Source organism: Botrytis porri, assembly GCF_014898465.1.
Source record: "Botrytis porri strain MUCL 3234 chromosome Unknown BPOR_004, whole genome shotgun sequence".
Classification (NCBI taxonomy): Eukaryota; Fungi; Ascomycota; class Leotiomycetes; order Helotiales; family Sclerotiniaceae; genus Botrytis; species Botrytis porri.
In genome coordinates, this window is record NW_024066078.1 from 605,561 (window position 1) to 630,114 (window position 24,554).

A 24,554-nucleotide genomic window follows, 5' to 3' on the forward strand; every position below is an offset into this window, starting at 1 on the left:
AAAAAAGAGAATCAAAATAATGAAATTCAACCATTAATCCATCAATCTTTCTTCTTCTCTCTATCATTTCCCTCTTCTCTTACATTTTCTCAGCATCAATATAATACAACATAATATAAGATACAAAAGAAATTCATAAACTCACAAGTTCATGGAAACAGTATACATAAATAGATACATGCATGCATTTCATTCTTTCCACTTCTTTACCTACTTACTTAAAATACCCACGAGCGGAGAATATCAATCTCGTCAACCTCATCCCTTCCCATCCCTTCCCATCTCATCCTCATCCTCTTCTTTCCCACTCATCTCTCCATTTCTTCCCATCTCTTAACTCATCCGGAAGATTGCACATGCACATACACTGTAAAATAAGAAACCTTTTTCTCTTTCTCTCGTCCTCTTCTCTTCCTTCTTCCTTTTCCTTCTACCTTTTCCTCTCCCCCTCTCTCTCCCTCCCACACCCCTTCAAAAATCTCCTCTCTTCTCATCCCCAACCCAAAAAGAATCAACCACAACCTCAACTACAAAAACTCATTCCAATACAGATAGATATAGCTTTCACATTCCCTTCTTTTCTTCATTCCTCATATTGTACTTTCATCTAATATACTAAAATACATATTACAATATATATTACAGAAACAAATACACATCACAAAAACATATCACAAAAACAAAAACAAAAATAAATCCACTTTTCAAGATCCATACTTTCACTTACAATTGATCACAAGACGGATATTTATTAAACTCAAATTATATTCAAACTTCAACACTTAAACTACATTATTATCCATCCACATCCACTCATCCATCCATCCATCCAACTGTCGAAATCCACATTCTTATTTATTAAAAGTTATACCACGCCATGTTATCCCACCCACCATTCCACCCACCATACCATGCAATACCATTCAACCATGCCCAAACCGATGCATCCATCCATTCATGCATCCATTTTATCCCTCTTCTTCCAATCCACTTCACCTACCTACCTACCTGCCTACCCACTCCATATATCTACCTAGCTAACACAAAACTTCTTCCTTCCTCCTCTGTCATTCCATATCCATATCCATATCCTATTTGATTCCATTTCTTCAACTACAATTCAATTCTCTAGGTAACTATCAACATAGATATCTATAGACATAAATATTAATATCATCCATCCATCCATTCATACTTCCCCCACCCGTCCTCAAGGGACGAAATCCTAATCAAATGTACTGTCCATCCATCCCCAGCCCCCAACCCCAAAGTTCCAAATACATTTGATCCCATCCCATCCAATCCCATCTAATCCATACCAGACGCCTTGGAAAAGCATGTATGTACACTATCATACAACCGCCACTCCTTGACTTCTGTTCCCTCCCCAATCGCCCCCTAATTCCCAAGTCCTCCAACCCGATCACCTCCTCCCTACCAAGAAACCGGTGTTTCCCTCGCCCTCGCATCAAAATCTCCCTTCTTCACCCCCCTAGTCCCACACCTCAACATCGCCCACCTCCTCTCGAGATTAAACCACATTTCCATAACCATCACTCTCTTCTCATCTGGCACCACTTGTTTTTCCGATGCTTCCCCCTTAACATAAGGATCTAATCCCTCTTCCTCCACATTCATAATCCAATTTCCCACTCCCGCACAAAGTCTCGAATCCCACATTCCTTCTCTCCTATGACTCGATGTTAAAAGACTAATCGCCTCTCTCCTCAATCTTCTATCTCTCGATTTCGTTGCCACGACGAATAATGGCGGAATGATCCCAAGATCGAGTGCAAAAGAGGGTTTAATATGCGAATAAGTTTCATGCGAATGTTTTCCATCAGGACCAGGAATCGGAGAACTCGTGACCTTAACCCCAAATGGCGTTCGCATTCCTCTTTTAATTCCCGGACCAGAAGTAACATGTTTACAACCTGCTCCACATCGTGCTTGTGCCAATGCTAACTCTTCATCTACGATCAATTCTTTCGCTAATTCATTGATCTCGGCGAATCTAGGAAGAAATTGATCAAAATCCATTTCGTTGGCAGAAAATGCCGTAAAGACCAGAATTCGTGTCATGATACACGTCATTTGAAGAACAATGATACCCGCTCTCTCAATGTTTGAAGTACCAGGTGCACGGCGTTTGGCAAGAAGAGGAGCGAATGTCGTTTGCCATTGTTCGAGAGAACGACCGAAACCGTATCCGTTGGATTTGATAGAGGCAGGAAGAATATTATTGGATACAGTGTAGAAACCTACTAGCTCCTCGTTATATCTCATAATCCTTTCACATAAAGCATCGAGCACTAATCTTGCCTCGTGGATATTTGGAAAGCTTTCGGGAATGGGTGCTTCGATTGAGGCGGTTGTGCCAGTTGAGCTATCGGACGGACTGGGTGGATTTGCCAAACTAGGATCTCGAGAAACGTGATATCTCCAATCGAGATTCGTTGGAGAACTAGTTGTTGAAGGAGAGGGCGGTCCGGATTGTGATGCTACGGGATTAGCGATACTTGGATTGGTAGAGAGACGAATAACCCATGGAGCTGGAAAATGAAACGCCATATCGTATGATTTGGCTTGAATAGCCATGCGTGTAAACATTTGTCCCAACTCTTCTTCCACAATATCATCCTCGCGCTGAATATACGGTTTCTTCCTTTCCCTACGTTGTTTTTCCATCACTCCTAACCCTACTTGTACTTGTTTAATAGCAGCCTTGTGATCCCCCACAAAGGATTGAAAACAAGTGAACAACACGCTGGAAATTAAAATCGTTCGTTGAGATCTGACCTCATTATTCGAGATACTCTGGCGCATGCGCGTCACTGCTTTTCCATACTGTTCCCAAGCGAAACTCCAATGAGTAGGTGCGGAATCGCCGCTCGAAGTACCTTGATTAGAAGGGGTAGGAGAACTCGGAGGTGATTCAGCGACTTTTTCCAATGTTTTGTAGAGAGCTCCAAGAGCTACAACGGCATGACGTATGGATGCTTCAGAATGCGACTCTTGAAGAACACTACGCGTCCAGAATTCCGAATCGAAGAATCCAGACAATTCGCTGGCGGTATGAGTGCGGAAGACTTGGAAATATTGACCTTCCTTTGCGTTGAATGGGAGACCGAGAGTGGGTGATGGAAATATCTCGGAGTCAATTTCGATGGAATTGATGGTTGATGGTGTGAGGATTGATGGTGTGGGAGGTGAGAATGGACTGATAGATCTTGATTTATTGATGATACGTGATGTATTCCTAGGAACGAGTGCCGTCGAACCAGGTAAAGCCGTCGTTACTATGGTATTGTGGGGAGGTATTGGATGCGATTCCAATCCAGCATTACTCGGTCGAGGAGCAATTGGTAGAGTATTACTGGCATGCCTATTTCTCGGATTGTACGCTGGGTAACCATCGCATCGTCTCCCTGATCTCACACATTTTGTACATTCTGGTCTTGTTTCGTCGCATTTCACTCTTCGATTCCTATTACATGAAGAAAGTTCCGTGTATTAGCCAAAGATTGATTGTCTTGCTACCACCATCATCGAATAGCGCAGGACGCGGGGAAATTGAACGCGGGAACCCCAGAATTGCTAAAATAGTATGGAAAAAGAAAAGAAACCCCCCAAAGGCAAAGGAACTAACTTACTTGCAATTATTACATCCTGTCTTTACTTTTGGGCGACTTGCACGACGCTGCCTCACTTTATTTCCAGTCTCTGTCGCATCTGCCATGACTGTTTTGATCGAAGGTTTGTCTGCATTTCCCTTGGGGATTTTTTTTTTCTAAGAATACCTTATCACCCTTGCGATTTCGAGCAGCGCCGCAATGCAACAGGTCGGAGTTTGTCCAGGATCAATTCGGAGGTTTATACGTCCTATGGTCAGATAATAGAATCAAGAATGGGCGGTTAAGGAGAGAGTGAGCGAGAGAGAGAGAATAGCATCAGGATAAATAAATATTATTAAGATTGGCTCAGATCAGGAAGATCAGAGCAATTGCAAGGTTAAAAACCAGATTGATCAAAGATTGTTGAAGATATTTCCAATGGTTGAAATAGAATGAATGAATAGGCAGAATTTATAACACAAGAACACGCAACACGAGGTTGTACGCTTTCGGTGAGTTGGTCATGAATTATATTAAGTAGATAGGTAGTTATCGTTTGAGAATTTGACTTTGACTTTGACTTTGACTTTGACTTTGACTTTGAGACCTAGAGACCTTGAGACCTTGAGATGCAGATTGTATGTATGTATGTCTGTATTGGATGAGTGCAGTTTACTCAGGCGCTGAAGAATGTGAGATGAAGGGGGAAATCTTTCACCCGAAAATCTCCAGATATCTCCAGATTCGTCAACGATAATGACAATCCCTTTTTGGGCGTGTTGGTGCGACGAGGTGATGAGACTACCAAGTTGTTTCAAGGAAGGTAACAAAATGTACTTGCTAGACTGTAAGAAATTCGATATGCTGCACCGCAATGAAATTTAAGAATAGAATGGAAGGAATGGAAGGAAGGATCGAGCATCATCGAGGTGTGGTGGGTTAAGGGAAGCTACTAGGTGTCGAGACGAAATATGCAGCTATACATGCAGCTATACCGATAAATTTGTTAGAACCTCGGCACCTTTCCCCTTGAAACCAATCATATCACTCGATTGTGTGCTCACTCAGAAAGACTATTAGGAAACCTTTGATGCAAGATTATAGTCCGTAGTCTGTACGAAGTAGGTACGTACTCCTACTTTTTTCATTCTTTCCATTCTTCATACTCTCCATTTTTACTCTATTCCCCCCTCTTCGGTCTTCATCCCTCCTCTCTTCTCTTGTTGTCTCTCCTCTCCTTGATCATCGATACTTGATACCATTAGTCCAGTTAGCAAAGAGGAATGGCTAGACAATAGCTATGTCCCGGTGTATCCTAAACCTTACGACTCTAAGCCTGAACCTTGTGGAGATCTTCTCACAAGCACCAAATTGCTACCATCCGTTGATCTGTGTTGCAGCCAATGAAAGTGCTGGTTGGGCAATACACGGTTGACCTCTTCCATCGTAGCTCAAGCACGAGTCCAATAATCCTTACACACGATTCATGAGGATTTGTCTTGAATCTTGATACATATCTTGATACATATACTTGAAGAGAAGAGAAGATCAGGCAGTATCTGGGATATCTCCGTCGACGGTATTCCTCACTCCTTTCGGTGTGGAAGATACCCTCATTCATAGGTTAACGAATTATCTCTCGCTCACTCCCGGCATCACAAAACTACCGTAAGCACCACATCATCTTGCTTGACCTACCTATGACCTACTACTCTATCTGAAAAGAGGCTAGAAAACGCGGGAGGAGAATGCTGTAAGCTGTGATTGTGGAAAAGAATCAGTATGACGGGTTATTTAATCTTTCGCAGGGCTGAAAGAATGTGCTGATGCTGATGGCCTGAACGATTAGGGCTGACTGTCAGCATGCATATTGAAGGAGACGAGTCATGAGATGAGATTCGTTTACATGTATATTGAAGGTAAATTTGATGCGAGATGTAAGACTTACTTGTATGAGTCGTACAGAATGAAATGAAGGGGGGAGGATATGGGGACATATTGGAGAAATGCCTAGTAACTCAGACGTTGCTCCTGAATATGAAAAGCCTAGAGAAAGCCTACAGGCCAGAAACATCTATTTTCTACCCCTATAATCAAAGTAGAAGAAAAGCTCCTCAGCTTGTAATTCCCTTCACCCCCAAACCCATGCTACAACAAATCACACATTGTAGACAAAATTGCTTAAAATACAAGAAGTCTCCATTAGCACTTACCACCATTACGCAGACCATAGAGTTATACAACAGGCCGAGAAGGAGCAAGATAAGATCCGACGTTGTAAGACCAGTTAAAAACAAACACCGAGTTATTTCAATCTACAACATAAAGTAAAGCCTCCCAACTTCTAGACCCGATGCTATTTCATCAAGCTTCATGAATCGTTCAAAAAGCAAGTCGCGACGAGATTGTCTCATTAACTATACCGCTCTTCAGTAAGAAAATAGCTCCTTTATGTAGCAATCATTTCGAATAGCGATCATCACATTTCCGAGTCTCGAGATCCATTTGTGGCGACGAATAGAGAGGTTATGAGGTAGAGGCTTTGGGAATCATTGGTTGTGTTGCTTGTTGTTTTCGATTGTCGGGAGCTGTAGCTACCACGAAGAATCATCGAATCGCATCTTCCGCCCCCCAGGTGTGTTTTTATTAGTGCGTCGATGTCTTTTCTCTCGACTTGACTTTGTGGAGATGTGAGTTTAGTTGTGGACCCTCCCGTCCGTATCCTGATTTATTTGTTTTGCGAGATTGTTTTGGAAATGTGAGGGGAAAACTGGGACTCTCGAACAGCATACATACACTTTTTTCATTATTTGATATCAATTGGGGAGCCCATTTACTCGGCTACAGAAATCGAATGTATGTATCTGTCAGCCTTCATATAATATACTTTATATTTCATTTATATAACTATCTCAATATACTAGGTAAGCGATATCTGAGAAAATCCTTATGACAATAGAATCTACTTGTGCAATTGTATATGGCTTTTTCGGTCTTGATGCGAATCGGAGGGACCGAAGAATATGAAAACAAGCCTTACTCTTCTACTGAACGGGAGAATAGAAGAGGCTTTCAATCAATATACGAAGTACGCCTCTTCCCGCTTGTATTTGGTGGAAGAAAACTCTAAATCTTATAGTCAATGTGTTCCACCTTCTAAATCTGTGTAACAGTGATAGTGATAGTGATAGTGATAGTGATATTTGGAATGATAAGCCGCAAAGGCTTGCAATCATAAGCACTGTCAAGGACTCTAATAAATACTAAAAATCAGCTCTTCTTCACTACTCGTCCAATGACTTCCAACTAGCCACTCTGACATTATGACATGCATTAGGTTGTGCCGTAGCGTGCTATCGTACATCTATCGGTTTGTAAATCTTCCCCAAATACCCCCATTTGAAGATGCGATTTGTCGACGACAGTTACACAGTACATGGGTTCACATTGTTCTAACCATTGATTAACTTTCGGACGTCGATGTTGACGTGGACACATTGGCATCTCGATGTGTTTTTGATCCCATTCAGGCTATTTTCACGTCGGAATCTTTATATTCCTTAGGTATCGCATGTTGTATGACTTTGGGTGTTTGGTTTCGGGTTCTTGGGTAGAAATCACAGTGGGAATTCAAAGGAGATATAATAGACTTTCAGTGATCCGGTGCCACGGTTAAGATAATCATGGTACGCCTAATATTCGGAGGCTAGGGTTTTATCCATATTACTTTGGGCCCCCGGGTGTGGCCCTTCTAACCGCTATTCTAGAAAAGGATTAATCGGCGAAAGCTTTTGTTTTGATCTAGGTATGTTCGGTATCTCCCTTCGACAATGTTTCAAAGGTCGATATAACTTCTCAGTACGCGAATTGCTGATTAGTCGTTTGTACTCTTGACTCTTTCGAATCTTCCCATGGATCAACCTTGGTTGACGAACTATTGATTGATCATAGACATTAGTTTCGTAACTTTCTACTCTTTTGAGTGAATCGTGAATTCGTGGCAGCGTTCTCATCTCATCTTCCTTCCCGGCGATCATCTGTCATCTCACATGGTCACCCTGCTGGATATCTAAGATTATTGAACTTAGTCTAATGTATTTGAACTTATCCCGTGATGATTTCCATTATCATGCTCGTTATCCCTCGTTGCCCCCTTGTCTCGTTTGATTTGCTTCGTCACATCTTACCTGATGTGAACTTTATATTGACTGAATATCTCTCCCCGGACAGAGGAAGATTTCCCCCGCTTGTTTCCACGGGAGGAGTTTGTCGCTACTCCGTAGAGCGTTATTAGGCACCGCAGAAAGAGCTTTTTTTTTTTCAGACGCATCCGATGTTAAATACGAATGAATGAATATCATATACATAAGGTAAGAGGTCTCGTGCTGTGACGACACTGCTTACTTGATTGTCAATGATCTCTATAGTATTGATGCTTCTAATTGTTACAATATAAAAGTACTCTGCGAGTTACCTAGATGTCAAAATGTCAGATATACATTAACCAGACAATCAGATGAACCGTGAGCCACCAATACCTTTAGCCTACCAATCTCCTAATGTTCTTCCTTTTTCTCGCAAACTTTCCAAATTCCAACAGTATAGGTCCCCACACCCAAAACTAATGCCGATTAGACTCGCAAGCATGGCATCCATTCATCCATCCACTCCACTATTTTAACATTTCCGTCTCGCATCTCGATCTTAGTCTCTGGCACTTTTCATCCATCTAGCCACGCATATCCGCTTCAATTTCACTCACAGGGCACTGACTGGTACCAACTATACCTAGGTACGCATCGCTTGAAATCCCTTGGTGCCGCCATGCCATCCCACGTGTGAGGCTCGGTCTGCTTGCCCTTCCATCCAAGCTTCCTCGCTTCGCTCGCACCAAAAAATGCTCACTACTGTAGTCTTACATTTGTTACCCCATCTCGAGTCCCTTTCAACCAATCGCAACTTCTGAAACCGGTTCACACCCAATTCAAACTTCGCGATTATTTCCCAATAGAGTAATGTTGATTTCGATTTCGAGACTGCCTAGTACTATCGCCGCATCGCGTGTGCACAAACCGTAACCACAACCACAACCTAATACCTACTAAGCTAAGCAAATTTACCATACCCGTCCCTGGCGTCCCATGGCCATGGAAGTGAGATTGTACCCTTTTGATTGAAGTATTTATCTCACTGGAGAAAATAAAATAAATAAGAAGAAGAAGAAGAAGAAGAAGAAGAAGAAGAACAATAACAATACCAGCTGCAATGTAATAATAATCTACTTATCCCCACTGATCGATCAAACTCCCTTGAAGATCTTCTTAAGCTTATTACTTCCTTTCTATCTTCATTAATTACTTTGAGTTTGAAGGCTTCACATTTTTATAAGAATGGATGCTTTTCCTGTCGGTGTTTCATTCAAATCTACGCTGGCATCTTTTACATGAAACGAGTGTCGGGAGTTCAACCACATTAAGCAAATTAACTTCAACCTCATTCATCGCTCGCTTGGAATCTACATTGTTCAAGCAATATTCAAGCATCGAATTCCCATAATATATCGATCTCGGACAATTTGTCATTTCTCATCAAAGCATTCTCGGAATTTTATTTGCTTTTTCTTCATCCTCATATTCATCATCATCATCATCGTCAGATCAATACCTTGAACACATCGGCCTACTAGCATTTTGGGGAAAAGAAGTCCACAACAAATTTACGATTCAAAGTCCGAATTATATTCACATCTTCCTATCAAAGCGTCTAAATGGTGACCACGATCCACGCTCGAATCTTTCGCCATAGTCATAGTCAAGGACACGATATAAAGTCTTCAGTTAGTCATCAGTCGAGAAGAACAGAACGAGAGAGCTCGTTACCCAGAAGAATGGATAGGGAAAGCTCCCTTCCACCAACTACATGTAGTAGAGGTCATACACACCCCCCCTGGAATACGACGGGTGTATTGAGGATAGCGAAATGTGAAAGTGTTTGTGGATTTTGTATGAAAGAAACGGATACAGCTGCAAAATTGAGGAAACATGTTTCTGTTCATATCAAAAATGAAGGACTTAATTTGACGATAGCGGAGGCCGCTAGTGGAAGAGGAAGATTGTAAGATTTTCTATTTTTGGGGATTTTCCACCCCGGGATGATTCATTCACATGGAAATTGTACGCCATTTACTAACCAATCGTATAGAGAAGTACCAACTCACAAATCTTCACATGAAAGATTGGGATCCACGTCACATTACTCATCACGTGGCAATATCACACCTCTGGAGGATGAACATCCCCAACTCACATACTCATCACATACGCCTTCCTATTCATCTTACTCCTCAGCATCTCTTACTCCCTCATCTTCACCCTATACAAGTATAGCTCAACGACCCTTAACAACCTCCACCTCGAGCTACGATTCATACTCCTCTCATCGATCCCCATCCAGTACCAGCGGGCTATCCTACTCTACCCTCCCGAGTCCAAGCAGTACCTCCGCCCTCTCCAACTATCGTTCCCTAGCCCAAGGTTCAACACACGCCCTCACCGATCCCTTCTCCACTCTCCGCTCTCACGCTCTCCGTACAAAATTCGAATGGACCGTCATTACCCCCTCGGAAGGTTTCGCCATCCTCGATTACTGCAAATCGTTATCGCAAGCTAGTGGTGAACAAGTGCCGTGCTATAACCGCGAAACGCTATTTGATGAAGAGTGGCAAGCTCACATGAGGGATATCCACGGGGTGTATTTAATATGGCCAGAAACGTGGATGAAGCGAGTCGAGGTGTTAGATTTAGAGGGGGTGGGAGGAAAAATCGAGGGAATTAATGATTTAGTTATGGAAGGGAAAGCGATGGAGAATTGGGGATTATTAGGGAACGAATGATAATCGAGAGAATATTTATGACTACGCGCCGGGTTTTAGGAGGGGGGAATGGGACTGGAAAAGCGATGAATACTGGATGAAATATCAGCATGGTATGCATGAATTATAGGGGATCATACGGAATTCAATTTCTTTGCAAACGCAAGCATGGAGTTTGGGGATCAGAATTGGAATTGGAAAGGCCTGGTACGGGAATGCATTAGAAAATGGAAAGGTTATAAGGGAAAGAAAGCACCGGCAAGCGCTGGAATTGTTATATCATGATGTCCGTTCGTTCGGATACATGGTAATTCTCATATCCTTATCATTTTATGGATATGAATATGAGGGTGAAATGAATGTATGAATTCATTAACGAAATCTTCGATGAGATGTACTTGGTGCTTTGGACTAAGAATTTCCCAATTTAATATACAAAACATCAAACTTAAACTTGGACGCTGTCATACATGAGATGAATGTTACTGATGGTAACATATATCGTGATTTGAAATACCGCCAGAACAGAGAGGAGATATAATAACAACATTTATCTGCTATCTGATAACAGATCATATGTTACTTCCAAGAGAGTTCACATCTTATCACCAACCGCATGCCCGACACGCAAAAGTGACGAATGCTATCACATCAGTGTCTGGTTTGAGCCCTAGGACAAGAAGCCATTGGGCGTCAATCACATCGTACTGTAATGCCTATGTTCGAGAGACCATACTACCGGTGCTAAACTACCACACCAGTATGCAGTGACGATAATGATACACATCCGATGAAATACAACAAACATAGATACCATAGAAAAATTGAATTAAAAATTCCCCATTACATCAATCGGACCCTTCCCAAGCCCTTGACAGAATATTGAATATGGACATGCAACACAACTTCTCCAATGCGTAGGGATCACCCCGAAAATTTCCCCATCCCACTCTAGATCACCTAGGTCTAGAAATTAATCGCAGATCATGCATGTATCTGGAATGATCAAATTGTATTTCTTCATTTCCTCGTTTTCTTCATAACTCCATAGGTATAGTAATGTACAGGAAATGCTCTGGTATTTTCCTTCTCAATCCGTGAACCCATTAATAATCATAAAACCACCCATTTACATGTACAAACTAGCCACAGCAGTGATATCCCTCTTGATGATCTCTTGACAGGTTTGCATTTTTTGAAACAACTCAGGATCACCAATGATTCTAGCCGCGTTTCTAACCTCCCTACAGGTCTCATCTAGTCTCGTGATGACTCTCACGATAGTACCTTCGAGTACATCTGTCAGCATTGTAATATTCTTAAAACTCATTCCGCGTGCCCATTCATATACGACTTCCATGAGTCCAAAACGCTCAGGATGAGCTTCAAAATCATTAGATTCAGATGTTGGTTGAATGACTTGATGTAATATTTGCATATCTGTAATCTTCTTCGAGAGTTCGAGGATCTTGATTTTGCCGGATTCTAAGGAACTGGACAGAGTTGGAACTACGGTTGTTTTTTCCTGGAAAATGAAGGCGCTAAGAAGAGAGACGATTTCTTCTGGCGTATACGCTGATAGTACGTTGTCAAGAATTAGTTCTGTGAGTATTAATTCATCTGCGGAGTGTATCTCGCAAGCGACCTTCCCCTTGAGTTGAACGCGAGAGGCGTCATCGATAAAGTCTAGATCCTTGAGGACTTGGATTCGTTGTTCGTAGTCAGGTAACAGCTGAAGATTGTTGTCAGACATAAGTTGGCGAAGTTGAATGATATTGGCTTGGATTAACCATTGATCATGACACATTGCGAACTAAGGGTCAGTTTATTAGTACATGTTGTATGATACAGCCAAAGGTTAGAAAGGGCACCTACATGTTTCAAAAATGAAGGACATTTCAAGCAATTAGCTTCTTGGGCGATGGTAGCTTGTTCCGCACGCTTTACAAGGTTTTCCCTCAACTGGAGAACCTTTATCTTAGACCAGTCCAATTCATCCCATACATCACTTTCCCACGTGGAACACAGATTAAAAATAATTTGTTTAGCGCTCTCATAAAGTTCACCGCCCTTATAAATATCAGGAACTACTCCCTTCACAATCGTGTTCGTGACGCACTCCAAATCGTTAACAGGAACATAGCAAGTCTTAGTAGAAATGTGCTTCTTGAGATTTGGAAGTTTGGTAAATATTCCTCGAAACTTGGGTACGAATGGCAATAAATCAGTTGTATCCCATTGATCTCGTCTTGTTCTGATTTCAAGAATATGGACAGATAGGCCATTTACATCTGTAGCGCCGTCACGAACAAGGATGCCGGGTGTGCGAACACCATCCTTGTTGTAAACTACCAATCGACCTTTCACAAACATTCGACGACCAACAGCAGTTGCTAGTGATCCAATATGAACATCGCGAGTAAGTTGCTTGTAAGTCTCAGTTGCTTCATGACACGTATCTAGATCTTGTTCACAAATATCGCAAGGTTCTCTGGTGATCTTAGCCAGGTCTGCTTCGGACAATTTGACAGCCTTTTCATGCTCTGGTAAAAGTTGTTGGGTAGCATGTTCACTGAAACTTCTTTTGATCATCTCCTCAATTTTCAAAGCCTCAACTCGCAAGAGATTGAGTATCATGTTGTAGGTCAATCTGAATTGAGAGCGAAGTTTTGATGGTTCTCCGAGTATCATTTGTCGAAGTTCAGTAACAGGTGGAGCTTCACCACCTCCCGGCGCAACGATTATTACCGAACCCACAGTATCTAATCCACGACGACCTGCTCTACCAGCCATTTGAGTATACTCTCCAGGCAATAAATCACGGAAGGATTGTCCATCATGCTTACGATATCCAGAAAAGACAACGGTTCGGGTTGGCAGATTCAATCCCATGGCAAATGTTTCTGTGGCGAAAAGAACTTTAACCAAAGCTTGTGCGAATAGCATCTCAACAATTTCCTTCACAATAGGTAGAAGACCACCATGGTGAACAGCAATACCTCGTCCAAGTAAATCTCGTAACCGAATAATTTGTGGTAATTGACGGTCTTCTGGCTTGAGTCGAGCAATAGATTTCTCAATTGTCATATGTATCGCACTCTTTTCAGTCGCTGTACAGAAGTCCTGATTACTCAATGCATCTGCATTCTCCTCGCATCTCTTTTTGGAAAAGACGAATATACATGCTGGGAGTAAGTTTTCTTTTTTGAGAAATTGAACTAGGTGTACCCATAACGTCTTGTCTTGAGCAGCTGATGTTCGGCCTCCAGTTCTACCACCACGTCCCATATGTCCTGGATTATGACTAGCACGAGGTGTTCCACTTCCACCACGACCACCTCTCTGTTGTGCCCCTCCACGTTGTGCGCCACCTCCACGTTGTGTACCACCACGACCATTCTGACCTTGACCTCTACCTCTTTGGTTTCCTCCTGCACGAGCATTTGAGGAGTCTGGTGGAGGTAGAGCCTTTACCTTGTCTCTTCCAGATAGTACATCATTTGCAGACTTCCAACCCTTCTCGATGAACTTCTTTTCTGCATCCAAAATCTTGTGAATGCCTTTATCTGCCCAAAGGTAATGTTCTAGTGGCACTGGTCTCTTTGGAGTTGAGATAACATAAATATCTTTCTTTTTGGTTCTTCCAACCCAAGATGCAAATTCGTAGGTGTTTGGAACAGTTGCGGACAGCAAAATTAATGTTACATGTTCTGGTAACATAATGATAACTTCTTCCCAGACCACTCCTCTCTCTAAATCATTAACGTAGTGCACTTCATCAAAAATAACGAATTCCACATCTCTGATTAAATCAGCACCCCTGTAAAGCATACTTCTTAAAATCTCTGTGGTCATGATAAGACAACTCGCCTCAGGGTTGATCTGCACATCTCCCGTAAGAATACCAACTTCGTCGAAAACTTGTCGGAAATCTCGGAATTTCTGATTACTCAATGCTTTGATCGGAGATGTATAAATTGCCTTCGTCATATGCTTGGCGGCAAGAGCAATAGCATATTCTGCTACTACTGTTTTACCTGCCGAAGTATGAGCAGCAACAAAGACTGAATCTCCGCTCTCCAAATGATAAACTGCTTCCTTTTGAAATGTATCTAGCTCGAATGGCCAATCTCTTGCCATGTCAGGAACCAATTCTCTGAAATTTGGAATGTCTCTCCTGACATCGACCATATGTGCCCATTCTTTTCCGCTTCTCTTCGCGCTTGAGGCTGCTAGTGCACCGTGGGGCTCCAGTGCCGGATACTCGACTGGCAACATTGAATCAATATCATCATCTTCTTCGTCTGAGCTTTCCGAAGAAGCTTCATTCTTCATGGCACCATCTGCTCCATTTGCAGACACTTCCTCGGCTGGTTCTTCCTCTAGGACATTCTTCACGTCTTCAGCCTCTTTCTCATCAACTCCTCCCTTCTTCTCAAACTTGAGCCCCCTAGTAAATCCTGGCGGTACGCTTAATAATCCATCCTCGCCACCAAAATTTATGATTCTTTCCAGACTCTTTTTTTCAGGTACTGTATTATCGATTTTACCGACCTGTTCATCCAAAGCAGCCGCAGCCACTACAGCATCTAATCCGCCGGGGGCGAATGGAAAGAAGCCTGCTGCACCTCTGACAAAATCTGCCTTATTTGCTGGTTTTCTCATAAAAGAAGTAGAGTTCTTCGCAGTTGCGCTGTTTGCTGGTACTGTAACTTCCTTATAACCTGTAACCCGCCCTTCTAGACCTTCTCTTGTGAACCGTGTGATTGTACGTGTTTGAGTTGGAGCGAGTTGAAAAAGGTCTGTATAATTTGCTGGTGAGTCCCAGCGCCTGAATAAGAATAGATGTTAGTATTGCCCAAGAAGCTACCTCTAATGTTCATCTCGCGCATCTTATCAAACATACAAATGTACCAGGGCCCCGGTATGAAGACAATGAAGGAAGAATAAAACTTACTGTTGAAGCTTATTCAACCATTCTGTAGAAAATGTGGTTGATGGCGTTAGGTACTTCTGTTCAAGCTCCTGCTTAAGCTCGTCGCGATTTTGCTTAACGCGTTTTGGTGGACGCTGCTCATCGATTATGCTGTCAATCCAGTCATCCTGCGTTTCGAGATCAAGATGATCTAAAGCTGCGACTAGACCTTCTGCCATGGTTAACTGACAGATCTTCCACAAATCTTGGAAGTGCTGCGAAAAGTAGGTAGCTCTTGAAGCTGCAGCTTCCCAGGTACGTGCTTTACAAAATTATGGTGGGGGTGGGGTTCTTGGGCTTTGGACTCTGCCCTTCTCCAGCGAAAAAGGCTGAATGATAGAAAGTGTTACCAATTTACTTTGGGAATCTAAAGCATTGTGAACAATTCCTGTTTCAATTCAAGGAAGATGTGTTTTACAATCTTTGCTATGTTTGTCATTCTATCCAATCCAACCTAATCGGCTCAATGACATAGCCAATTGCTCACCACATCAGACCCACCATTGTCAATCACTGTAATTAATTAACATCATACAAATCGTGTGATTTAGTAGGCTACTTGGACCACGTTAAGAATCATCTCATTGGAGTACGATCCCGCATTAAATTTTTTAATACAAAATAGTTCACCCCAACGCCTCATAATACTGCCATTGTACATCCTAACGCCAGCCGCAACCTGTTTACCATCCCCCATCCATATCCATCATAGCTTCCATAGCATCCATATCGTCATCTTCCACTCGTGTAGACTTTCCTGTATCTTGTTTTGAAGGTCGACCAGGAGGTACATTGTCGTTATCTGCGGCAAGCAATGCTTCAAGATCATCGTCTAACATTTCGTCATCGCCCCCTTCCTGTTCTGCTTCTGCAAGTAATGCCTCTAGATCATCGTCTGGCGGCCCATCATCTCCAGCTGTGATAACTTTCGGGGGACCGAATATACTATCATTACCACCACCAGAAACCGAAGTAGACTGTAAAGCTGGGTTTTGTCGCGCATTCTTCGGAGTAGCATCATACATATCATCGAAGTCCGGATCTTGATTTGGAACCGGTGTTTTAGGTCTTTCGCTCGCTGCATTTTCGAATATCGGTGCTATCCTCGAGACTATTTTCTCTCGTTCACTATCATCGCGCGGAGGAAGTTCTAGTTCATCAAATAGGGAGTCTTCGTGGACCGATGACTTGGCTTTTCCCTCATTAATCCAGTCCATTCTCGCAGATTGTATCATTTTCTTGTGACCTAGCTTTTCGACCATAGCTAATGCGTCAGCAAATTTGGCTTTTGGAAATAGATCATCAAGCCAAAGTTGGTAAAATGCGAGGAGACGAGCTGCATCTGAATACTATGATTCTGTAAGTATAAAGCTGACATTCACAAAATTGTTGCTATACATACCTCATGGCCTTTACCCTTAAACTTCAAATGATCTGCCGCTTTTTTCCGTAGTTTTTGTATTCCTGCAGAAGATAAAAGCCTTGAAATCCATATTAGTGTCTCCAAATCCATCTATCAGACAAATTGAACATACTTGTGCTCATCAAGTTTCACTCGGGGAACTCTAGGCTTCTTGGTAACCTGGATTTCCTCATCGATACCAAGTCCTGCACCACTTTTGATATTCCCATCTGAGGTCTTGGTTGTTTCTTTTTCTTTACTTCTAGGAACCACGTAATTGTCGTTGAAAGGATCATTTGCATCTCCAGCATCGTAATCGAAAAGGTCATCTAGATCATCAAATTCATTTCCACCGGCATTGGGTGTTTCGGTGGGAAGAGGCCTTGGTGGTGGAGAGTCCATTTTATAAGTTTATAAGTAGATCAATGATCAGAATTTAGTAAGCTTTCGTTTCCTTAAAATTAAGATATAACCCGAATTCACATGGAAATTCAAAATTCGTTGTGTCAGACGCGTTTACGATAAGGAAGACGCGACGGAACGTAAGGCAAAAATCAATTTAAGTCAGGCAGAAATATCTTGACCTGGCTCATGCACAATTTAGCGTTTCGATATCGAACCTCCATCAAGAATTGACCTCACCAGTGCGCTGAATCACCATTGTAAGCAATTGGCATACTTCAAAATGTCGAATACCGAACAAAGGCCATTTGTACCTTCAAAGAAAATCAACACCGAGTATCCTGTAAGTTGTCGTCACTTTGCTGCCGAACTTTTGCGAAAGAAACACACCAGCTGACTGCTCCCAAGCTCATCGACAGTGACCCGTACGTTCCATAAACCCCGCCAGTGATATCGCGAGGAGGGGCAAAATACTGATACGTATCATACAGACATATCAAAAGAGTACTTGGCTATGCAAGGCCATCGGACTATGCGGTCGGAGCAGCGACGGCTACCGCAGGACCGGGTTTGATGCTGTTGTGGGAACGTATCTCACCCTCACTCGTTGGCAAAGGAGGATTTGCTCCAATCATGCGATTATCTGGAGTTATTGGTGTCGGAGCTGGTTTCTTCATGTTTTACCAACGCTCTATACGTATGTATTCAGATCAACCTGCTGCCCCCGTTTCATTGCCCCGCCTTCACCTGAACTTGTTCAGATGTGCTAATTTATAACTACAGTACGATTCTACGGTTTCACGGAAAACAAGCGTGAGCAAGAAATGGATATGAGAGAAATGGTGAACAAAGTTAAGAAGGGAGAATCTTTATATGGGGAAAGCTCAACTACACCATATATTCAGGGAGTCGCATCGAGGAATTCAAGATATGCAGGAGTTTGGATGCATGTTATGCCTTGGTTTAACATGGTAAACCACAACCAGCATGGAGTTGATACAGCCAAGTATTACCAACAAGCCGAGAGAGAGTTGGAGGCTGAGAGTTCGGGAAAGAAACTGTCAAACTAGAAGTGCGAATTGTGATGAAGCGGCGCTTAGGGAAAATATCTTTTGGGGGTGAAATCGAACAACTCGAAAAGGACGACTGTAAATAAGGGAACTAGAATGATGTGCTTAACTTTTCGGTCGCGAGCCTAAATTGTGAAATTGTGAATGTGTTACATGATGTTTACATATTCGATTCTCGCGTAATATGCATCATGTCTTTCCCTAATATGCTACCTGGGGTATATCTCGACCATCTATTGCATCCAAACCATACGCCGCCTATCTTCAATCTTTTGGAAGCTATTCAGTAGACAAGAATATTTCAATTTTAATCCGTTTCATCACCCTTTGCTCTCGGATCTATTATTGGTTCCACCTCCAATTTCAATATTCTCTCTTTCTTGTTTCTGTGTTCGGGCGCTGCAGCAAATTAGCTTCGTGAGGCCTTCGAGACAATGGAAATAGAATCAGAATACTTACCCCTTCCATTCTCTTGGACATAAAATCTCCTCAAAATAACAATAGCTTCTTCTCGCAACCACCCACCACTAACTTCATAATCGCCCTCATGTTTCTCGATTCTTTCTTCATCGAGTGTCTGATTCTTCCACTCTTTTGCTTCATCTTCGGCGGCGTCATTACTATCGAATTTTCCGTTCTCAACATGAATATTCAAAACTCCACCATTCCCTCCAAATTTATCATTAACGGCCCCATACCATACTTTTCGTATTCCAATTTGTTGTAATAGTGATGCACACATTATACAAGGTTCTATCGTGACGTATAGATCCAAATTTCTCATATCTTCCGGCCTATACCCCCGCTTTGGATTTTCGCTCCCATCACCTTTTTCGTCGATGTCCTCATTTCCATTCTCCTCCCTCTTTCTTTTCGCGCTCCTACGCCCATCCGCGTCGCCACGTTCAACATTGAAACTCGAAGACAGCAACTCATCAATAGCAATAAATTCTGCATGTCTTGTCCCATTATAACTCCTGTTGGTGGCATTCATTCCCCTAGCTACGACCTTCTTGAGGATCGGATCAACGATTACACAACCTACGGGGGTCTCATTGGTGTTCAAAGCGAGATTTGCCTAAAGATATGTCAATATTGACGCTCAAAGAATAGATAAGTAGATAGAATACCATAGCAAGAGCTTCACGCATGAAAGATATATGTGTATCTATTTCATCTTGAGTCATAGATTTTGCATCGGGAGGAAGATTTATTTGAGATGATACTTTCGTATCAGAGATGACTTCTGAAGTTACCATTGAAGGTTCCATAGTTTTAGATGGAGCCCTTGCTCTCTTGACTTCAAGTGGACAGAGGAAAACCTCTCAGTGACGAGGAAGAGAATCCCGTGACGAGCGCAAGACTAAAATTTCACGTCACATGATTAACCTTAAAGCTGTCACCAGAAGATGGATCATAAAATGTTGACATGATAATTGGTCCTTTGCAATTTCTCGAAAGACGTCAATATATACTTAATCACCGAAATTCAAAAAGTTGTGATCACGAGAAGAGGCATAATCGTCCAAAGTGCTCAGATCGAGGCCGGCAATGGGCAATTGATCATACCCTAAAACTATCTAGTTGTTGATAGAGGAATATCAATCTAGTAGGTACTTTCATGACTTCGAACCTATAAATACTCTTTAAACTATTAATTATCGAAAGTCGAATGTTTGATAATCTTGATCAGCAAAAGATCGATTCGGTAGTCAACTTTATTCGAGACCTGATAACTCAATTCGAGATGATTCAAACTTTCAATAACCTTCGCTGATACTTCGATAACGATTAAGTTAAATTCAGTCTTCCAAAACAATGGACAGAGTTTCGATGGAAGCAAATAGAAATCACTAATTGCTAAAGACATAGGTGCATGTATTGATATTCTATATATAACCATCTTGCTATTTAAAGTTTTGGTTGATCGTTTGTCTCCGACCGCGTAGTAATGGGCAAGTTTTACCGAGAAACTCCTCGACTCTCTCTTCTCATACACTTCACTTGCGAGACTACCCCTATTTATGGTTCTCCTTTATGAAGTCTGATTGAGTCTCGTTCCTGTGATCTACGGGACATAAGCTATTATTGAGCTTTGTATTTGAAAGCAACGCTATCGATGGCCCAATCTTTATTCCGAATTTCATGTCAGCTTGATTGGAACCTGCGAGTCTCTCCATTCTTGTATTGGAAGTAGTTTGAGACCTTTCGCGATTTTTCTGGAAGCTTTGATCCTTTTAATCATCGTTCTGCAGTTGCACTGCTTTCGAAGTCAATTGTCTCGTATTCAGACAGCTACTCTTCCTTCGAAGATTCATGTCAGCAAGTGTTCCAGGCCGTTTTGAAAAAATATATTAGTATATATAAGAGGAGACATGACGCATCCCATTTCCTTCTGATCATTAGCAACATCTCCACCTTCAAGTGAAAGTCATCAGCATACCATATTCAAGGGGTATCCAACGACTTTTTGTATCAATCAAAGTCCTCACTTACTCTTTGAAACATAAAATCCATTCTCATCGTCAAGCCGAAAATGCATTTCAGCAAGCCAGCTCTCGTCGCTGCTTCCTTCTTATGGGCTACCACTTTTGCCTCTCCCATTAACTCGTAAGTCTAGTCCCCTTGAGAAACACTCAGTCTTAGATCATTGCACCTTTCACACCTCTGATCCTTTTCTTCCATGAAGACTTATACTCTATCGTCTTATCTTGAAACCTAACATTCAATTTTCCAGTCCAGCCATACTAAGAACTAGAGGACTCATCGGTGGCTCCACGACCGATAACAATACCAAAAGTACTGCAGGAAGTACCACTACCGACAATGCTGTAGGAAATGACAATACGAAAAATGCTTCAGAAAGTAATGCTGTCGAGGATGCTATAGGAAATCTGAATTTGAAAGATATTACAGGAGGTCTTAGTGCCCGCGATGTTGAAAGGCTTCATCATGGCCACAAGAGTCAAGAAGGCGAGATTGTCGACGATGCACTTGATATCGCCGACGATGCTACACCTGGTGGCTTTATTGACCATGTTAAAAAGCGTGGCATTGTCGGCGATGGTGCGGGAGGTCCTATTGCCCGCGATGTTCTTAGGCGTCATCATGGCCACAGGAATAAAGGAAATGGCACATCCGGCGGTGCAGTTGATACTACCAAAGATGCCACAGGAGGTCATGATACGAGCGATGCTGCAAACAGTATTGTCAGCGATACTACAGGAGGTATCCTTGGTGGTATTGGAAAGCGTGATGATGTCAGCGACGATTCAGTAGACCATGCTGCTCGCGGTAACGCGAAAGATGCTGTGAAAGATTCTACAGGAGGGACTGGATTTCTTACTGGTATTTTGAGGCGTCTTGTTCTCCGCGATAATGACGGCGCTGTACACGATGCCAATCAAGCCGCACACGATGCCAACCAAGCTGTACACGATGCCAACAAAGCTGTACATGATGCCAACCAGATTGTACATGGTACCCTGCATGGATTGCTCAGTGGGATCCTACGCTGAGCGGGGAATTCTGATCAGCAAGATATCATTTTGGTGGCTTGGATGCCAGTTTTATTTCCAACAAGCTGTTAGGTGTTTTTGTGGGGAGTTAGATTGATACAATTGTCGGATAGGTCATAGGGATTTCTTAGTCGGTCATTCTATCGATGTCATCTTTCTTGGTACAGTTTTCTACTTTAATGGATCAATCAAAAATATATCAATAATTCATTTAACATAGTTTATCAATATATACATTATATCAATACATACACCACTTTTACCTCAATTTACATTCTTCAATTTCAATATATAATTTATCAATCATTTATTATATAATTAAATAATAGAAAAGGAAAAATGCTTTTAATTATTAAAGCTATTGAAAAAGATAAAAAACTCTCGATTCGAAAGATTATTAAGCTATATAATATCATATATATAATACTTATTTAAAGAATAAATAAAACAACTTTTATAATTGAATTTCAATTACAAAATCTAAAACTTAATAAAATAGAAGAGCAAGTAATTATTTTATATATTCTTAATATAAATTTAAAAGGTTTTTTTTTTAAATTTAAAGAGATAAAAGATATAACGAATTATATTTTCGAATTGAAAAAAGAAAAAGCTGTTGAAAAACTTTGAGTATATTGATTTATAAAACAATATAAAGAATTAAAGATATATTTTAATTATATTTATAATTTTCAAAGAGCTTTTTATAAGGATTTTAAGCTTTTTGAAGAGTGGTTTCGATTAATTATAAATATATAAGCGAAATATAGTATTTTGAATAAAGATTTCTATAATTTTAATGAAACAGACTTTATAATATGAATTATATATATAATTATTATTATTATTAGTACTAAAAGATATAATAGAAGTAAATTAGTATAATTAGATAATTAAGAATAAACTATAATGATAATATATAGAAATAGAAAGGATGAAATTATTCCTTTATTTCTAATAGTTCAAAAATAGGTTTATCTCTTTAATTAATATATTGAAACTAATCTTCCTATAAACTAGACTATTAAATCTATATCTAATAAATAAACGAATAATAAAACAGATTTAGAATAATTAAAACATTTCGATAAGTATATTAAAAATCGAAGAAAAGGCAAATATTAAATGTTGATATTAAATAGATATGAAAATTATAAATTAAAAGCTTTTCAAGTATATTATAAAGAGAATAATATTATATATTTATATTTATTATTATATTCAAATTATTTAATTCAATTATTTAATATTAACTATTTTAATAATCTAAAATGTTCATATAATAATCAAATTGATAGATTTATTAAAGTATATATTAATTATATTTTAAAGATTAAATTCTTTATAGCTTTTAAAGTTATATATAAGGAATTAATTACTTTTTAGAATATGAAATTAGAATTTTAAGGAATAGATTTAATCCCATTTAATTCTAAAACTATATTTTCGAAATTAAATATTTGAATTCATACATCTACCCCTCCTTTTTCAATTTAAATTAATGAATCTCTCAAACCTCTTATAATCTAATTAAAGCTTTTTTCAATCAATATTAATTAAATCTTAAATAACTTGTTATTAATTAAGCTCATTTATATTTATATTTGAGATTATACTAATTTTAGTTAAAAGTACAAAGCAATTAGCTTATGAAAATATACTTTTAAATATAAAGATTTGTGTACTTCGAATAACAAATAAAATATTAAACAAACATTAATATACAAAAAAAACTCAATTATATTAAGGAGGAGTACTTATTGAATAAAAAGCTTTTAATATATTATTTCAATAAAAGATTGATATTCAGATTTAATATAACAAATATTAAAAAGAAAATAAATTTAATAAAAAAGTATCTTCTATTTAATATTATAATAAATATAAAAGGATAAATTATAATACAAAAATCTATCAAAATAATACAATAAATCCTAAATTGTTAGATTCTAAATAGTTTTAATTAATTGATTTAATTGTTATTAAATAATATAGATTTGAAAGTGTAAATTGAGATAAAAGTAGTACACATATTAATATAATATATACATTAATAAACTATATTATATATAATGTACAAACAATCATTATGAGTTTTTGATTCTAAATTAATATTTATGATTTATTATACTACTTGCATGCTATAGAATCTAGGCTTAAGACTCCAAACATGACCCTACTAAATCTATCTTTGTATTATATTTATAAAATTACCTAGTCCTCGGTCTCAGCTAAGACGATAATCCGCTTACGCTTCTCTTGAACAATCACAACATCAAAGTATAGATTTCGGAAACGAAGGCTCCCTTTGAATGATCAAATCTCTGGAAATATACCTAATTATAGTTTTTCACGTTATCTTCTCCCTCTCCTGTTGCACCAACAACCTCGAACAGACAGCTTCGACGCTGCAATATATATAACATTTCAGAACCCTGATCAAAACTCGGAGTATACAACACTAGAATACAAGACTGATCCTCTCAACTCAACATCCGGCCATGATATCGATTTGCACTTTCTCAAGTTTGTAGATCAATATATATTTTGCGGCTGGTTATACTGAGAGGTGAGTGTTCAAATTGGCGCTTTTTACATTATAGAAGCCCTAGTAGATAGTTTTCCTGACGATAAAATGTTCGTTGCGGAGATCAGTAGCTCCCCGTAAGCTACTGACACTGTTTACTTAGTAATTCGCGGCT

General features: G+C 40.1%; 8 protein-coding genes across 8 annotated transcripts; 3 read left to right on the forward strand and 5 right to left on the reverse strand.

Annotated features, from left to right (window-relative positions):
• Window positions 1–1,434: 1,434 nt before the first annotated feature.
• On the reverse strand, window positions 1,435–3,739 carry EAF01_003162 (uncharacterized protein; the record flags this gene model as incomplete). Its single annotated transcript, XM_038911416.1, has 2 exons — window positions 1,435–3,487; window positions 3,654–3,739. 2 exons carry the CDS (start codon window positions 3,737–3,739, stop codon window positions 1,435–1,437), a joined length of 2,139 nt encoding a protein of 712 aa, XP_038772651.1.
• A 2,354-nt stretch (window positions 3,740–6,093) lies between these two features.
• On the reverse strand, window positions 6,094–6,421 carry EAF01_003163 (uncharacterized protein; the record flags this gene model as incomplete). Its single annotated transcript, XM_038911417.1, has 2 exons — window positions 6,094–6,337; window positions 6,411–6,421. 2 exons carry the CDS (start codon window positions 6,419–6,421, stop codon window positions 6,094–6,096), a joined length of 255 nt encoding a protein of 84 aa, XP_038772652.1.
• Window positions 6,422–8,868: 2,447 nt separating this feature from the next.
• Window positions 8,869–10,898, forward strand: EAF01_003164 (uncharacterized protein). Its single transcript, XM_038911418.1, has 2 exons — window positions 8,869–9,728; window positions 9,816–10,898. The coding sequence occupies exons 1-2, from the start codon at window positions 9,382–9,384 to the stop codon at window positions 10,504–10,506; spliced, it is 1,038 nt and encodes a 345-aa protein (XP_038772653.1). The 5' UTR covers window positions 8,869–9,381; the 3' UTR covers window positions 10,507–10,898.
• A 716-nt stretch (window positions 10,899–11,614) lies between these two features.
• On the reverse strand, window positions 11,615–15,639 carry EAF01_003165 (uncharacterized protein; the record flags this gene model as incomplete). Its single annotated transcript, XM_038911419.1, has 3 exons — window positions 11,615–12,298; window positions 12,361–15,316; window positions 15,443–15,639. 3 exons carry the CDS (start codon window positions 15,637–15,639, stop codon window positions 11,615–11,617), a joined length of 3,837 nt encoding a protein of 1,278 aa, XP_038772654.1.
• A 335-nt stretch (window positions 15,640–15,974) lies between these two features.
• EAF01_003166 (uncharacterized protein) lies at window positions 15,975–17,355 on the reverse strand. Its single transcript, XM_038911420.1, has 3 exons — window positions 16,996–17,355; window positions 16,863–16,941; window positions 15,975–16,809 (listed from the first exon to the last, which is right to left on the reverse strand). Exons 1-3 carry the CDS (start codon window positions 17,262–17,264, stop codon window positions 16,144–16,146), a joined length of 1,014 nt encoding a protein of 337 aa, XP_038772655.1. The 5' UTR covers window positions 17,265–17,355; the 3' UTR covers window positions 15,975–16,143.
• Window positions 17,356–17,547: 192 nt separating this feature from the next.
• EAF01_003167 (uncharacterized protein) lies at window positions 17,548–18,334 on the forward strand (the record flags this gene model as incomplete). The annotated part of the gene is made up of 4 exons (XM_038911421.1): window positions 17,548–17,607; window positions 17,673–17,689; window positions 17,756–17,961; window positions 18,048–18,334. The coding sequence occupies 4 exons, from the start codon at window positions 17,548–17,550 to the stop codon at window positions 18,332–18,334; spliced, it is 570 nt and encodes a 189-aa protein (XP_038772656.1).
• A 307-nt stretch (window positions 18,335–18,641) lies between these two features.
• EAF01_003168 (uncharacterized protein) lies at window positions 18,642–19,605 on the reverse strand (the record flags this gene model as incomplete). The annotated part of the gene is made up of 3 exons (XM_038911422.1): window positions 18,642–18,733; window positions 18,794–19,412; window positions 19,465–19,605. The coding sequence occupies 3 exons, from the start codon at window positions 19,603–19,605 to the stop codon at window positions 18,642–18,644; spliced, it is 852 nt and encodes a 283-aa protein (XP_038772657.1).
• Window positions 19,606–20,870: 1,265 nt separating this feature from the next.
• On the forward strand, window positions 20,871–21,852 carry EAF01_003169 (uncharacterized protein; the record flags this gene model as incomplete). Its single annotated transcript, XM_038911423.1, has 2 exons — window positions 20,871–20,944; window positions 21,072–21,852. 2 exons carry the CDS (start codon window positions 20,871–20,873, stop codon window positions 21,850–21,852), a joined length of 855 nt encoding a protein of 284 aa, XP_038772658.1.
• Window positions 21,853–24,554: the final 2,702 nt, after the last annotated feature.

Bases quoted from the DNA above. Each gene is read 5' to 3' on its own strand.
- EAF01_003166 (XM_038911420.1), bottom strand. From the start codon at position 17,264: ATGGACTCTCCACCACCAAGGCCTCTTCCCACCGAAACACCCAATGCC. The intron at 16,942-16,995 runs GTATGTTCAATT...ATGGATTTCAAG, and splicing joins GTGAAACTTGATGAGCACAA to GCTTTTATCTTCTGCAGGAA. The intron at 16,810-16,862 runs GTATGTATAGCA...ACAGAATCATAG, and splicing joins TTAAGGGTAAAGGCCATGAG to TATTCAGATGCAGCTCGTCT.
- EAF01_003164 (XM_038911418.1), top strand. From the start codon at position 9,382: ATGGTGACCACGATCCACGCTCGAATCTTTCGCCATAGTCATAGTCAA. The intron at 9,729-9,815 runs GTAAGATTTTCT...CCAATCGTATAG, and splicing joins GCTAGTGGAAGAGGAAGATT to AGAAGTACCAACTCACAAAT.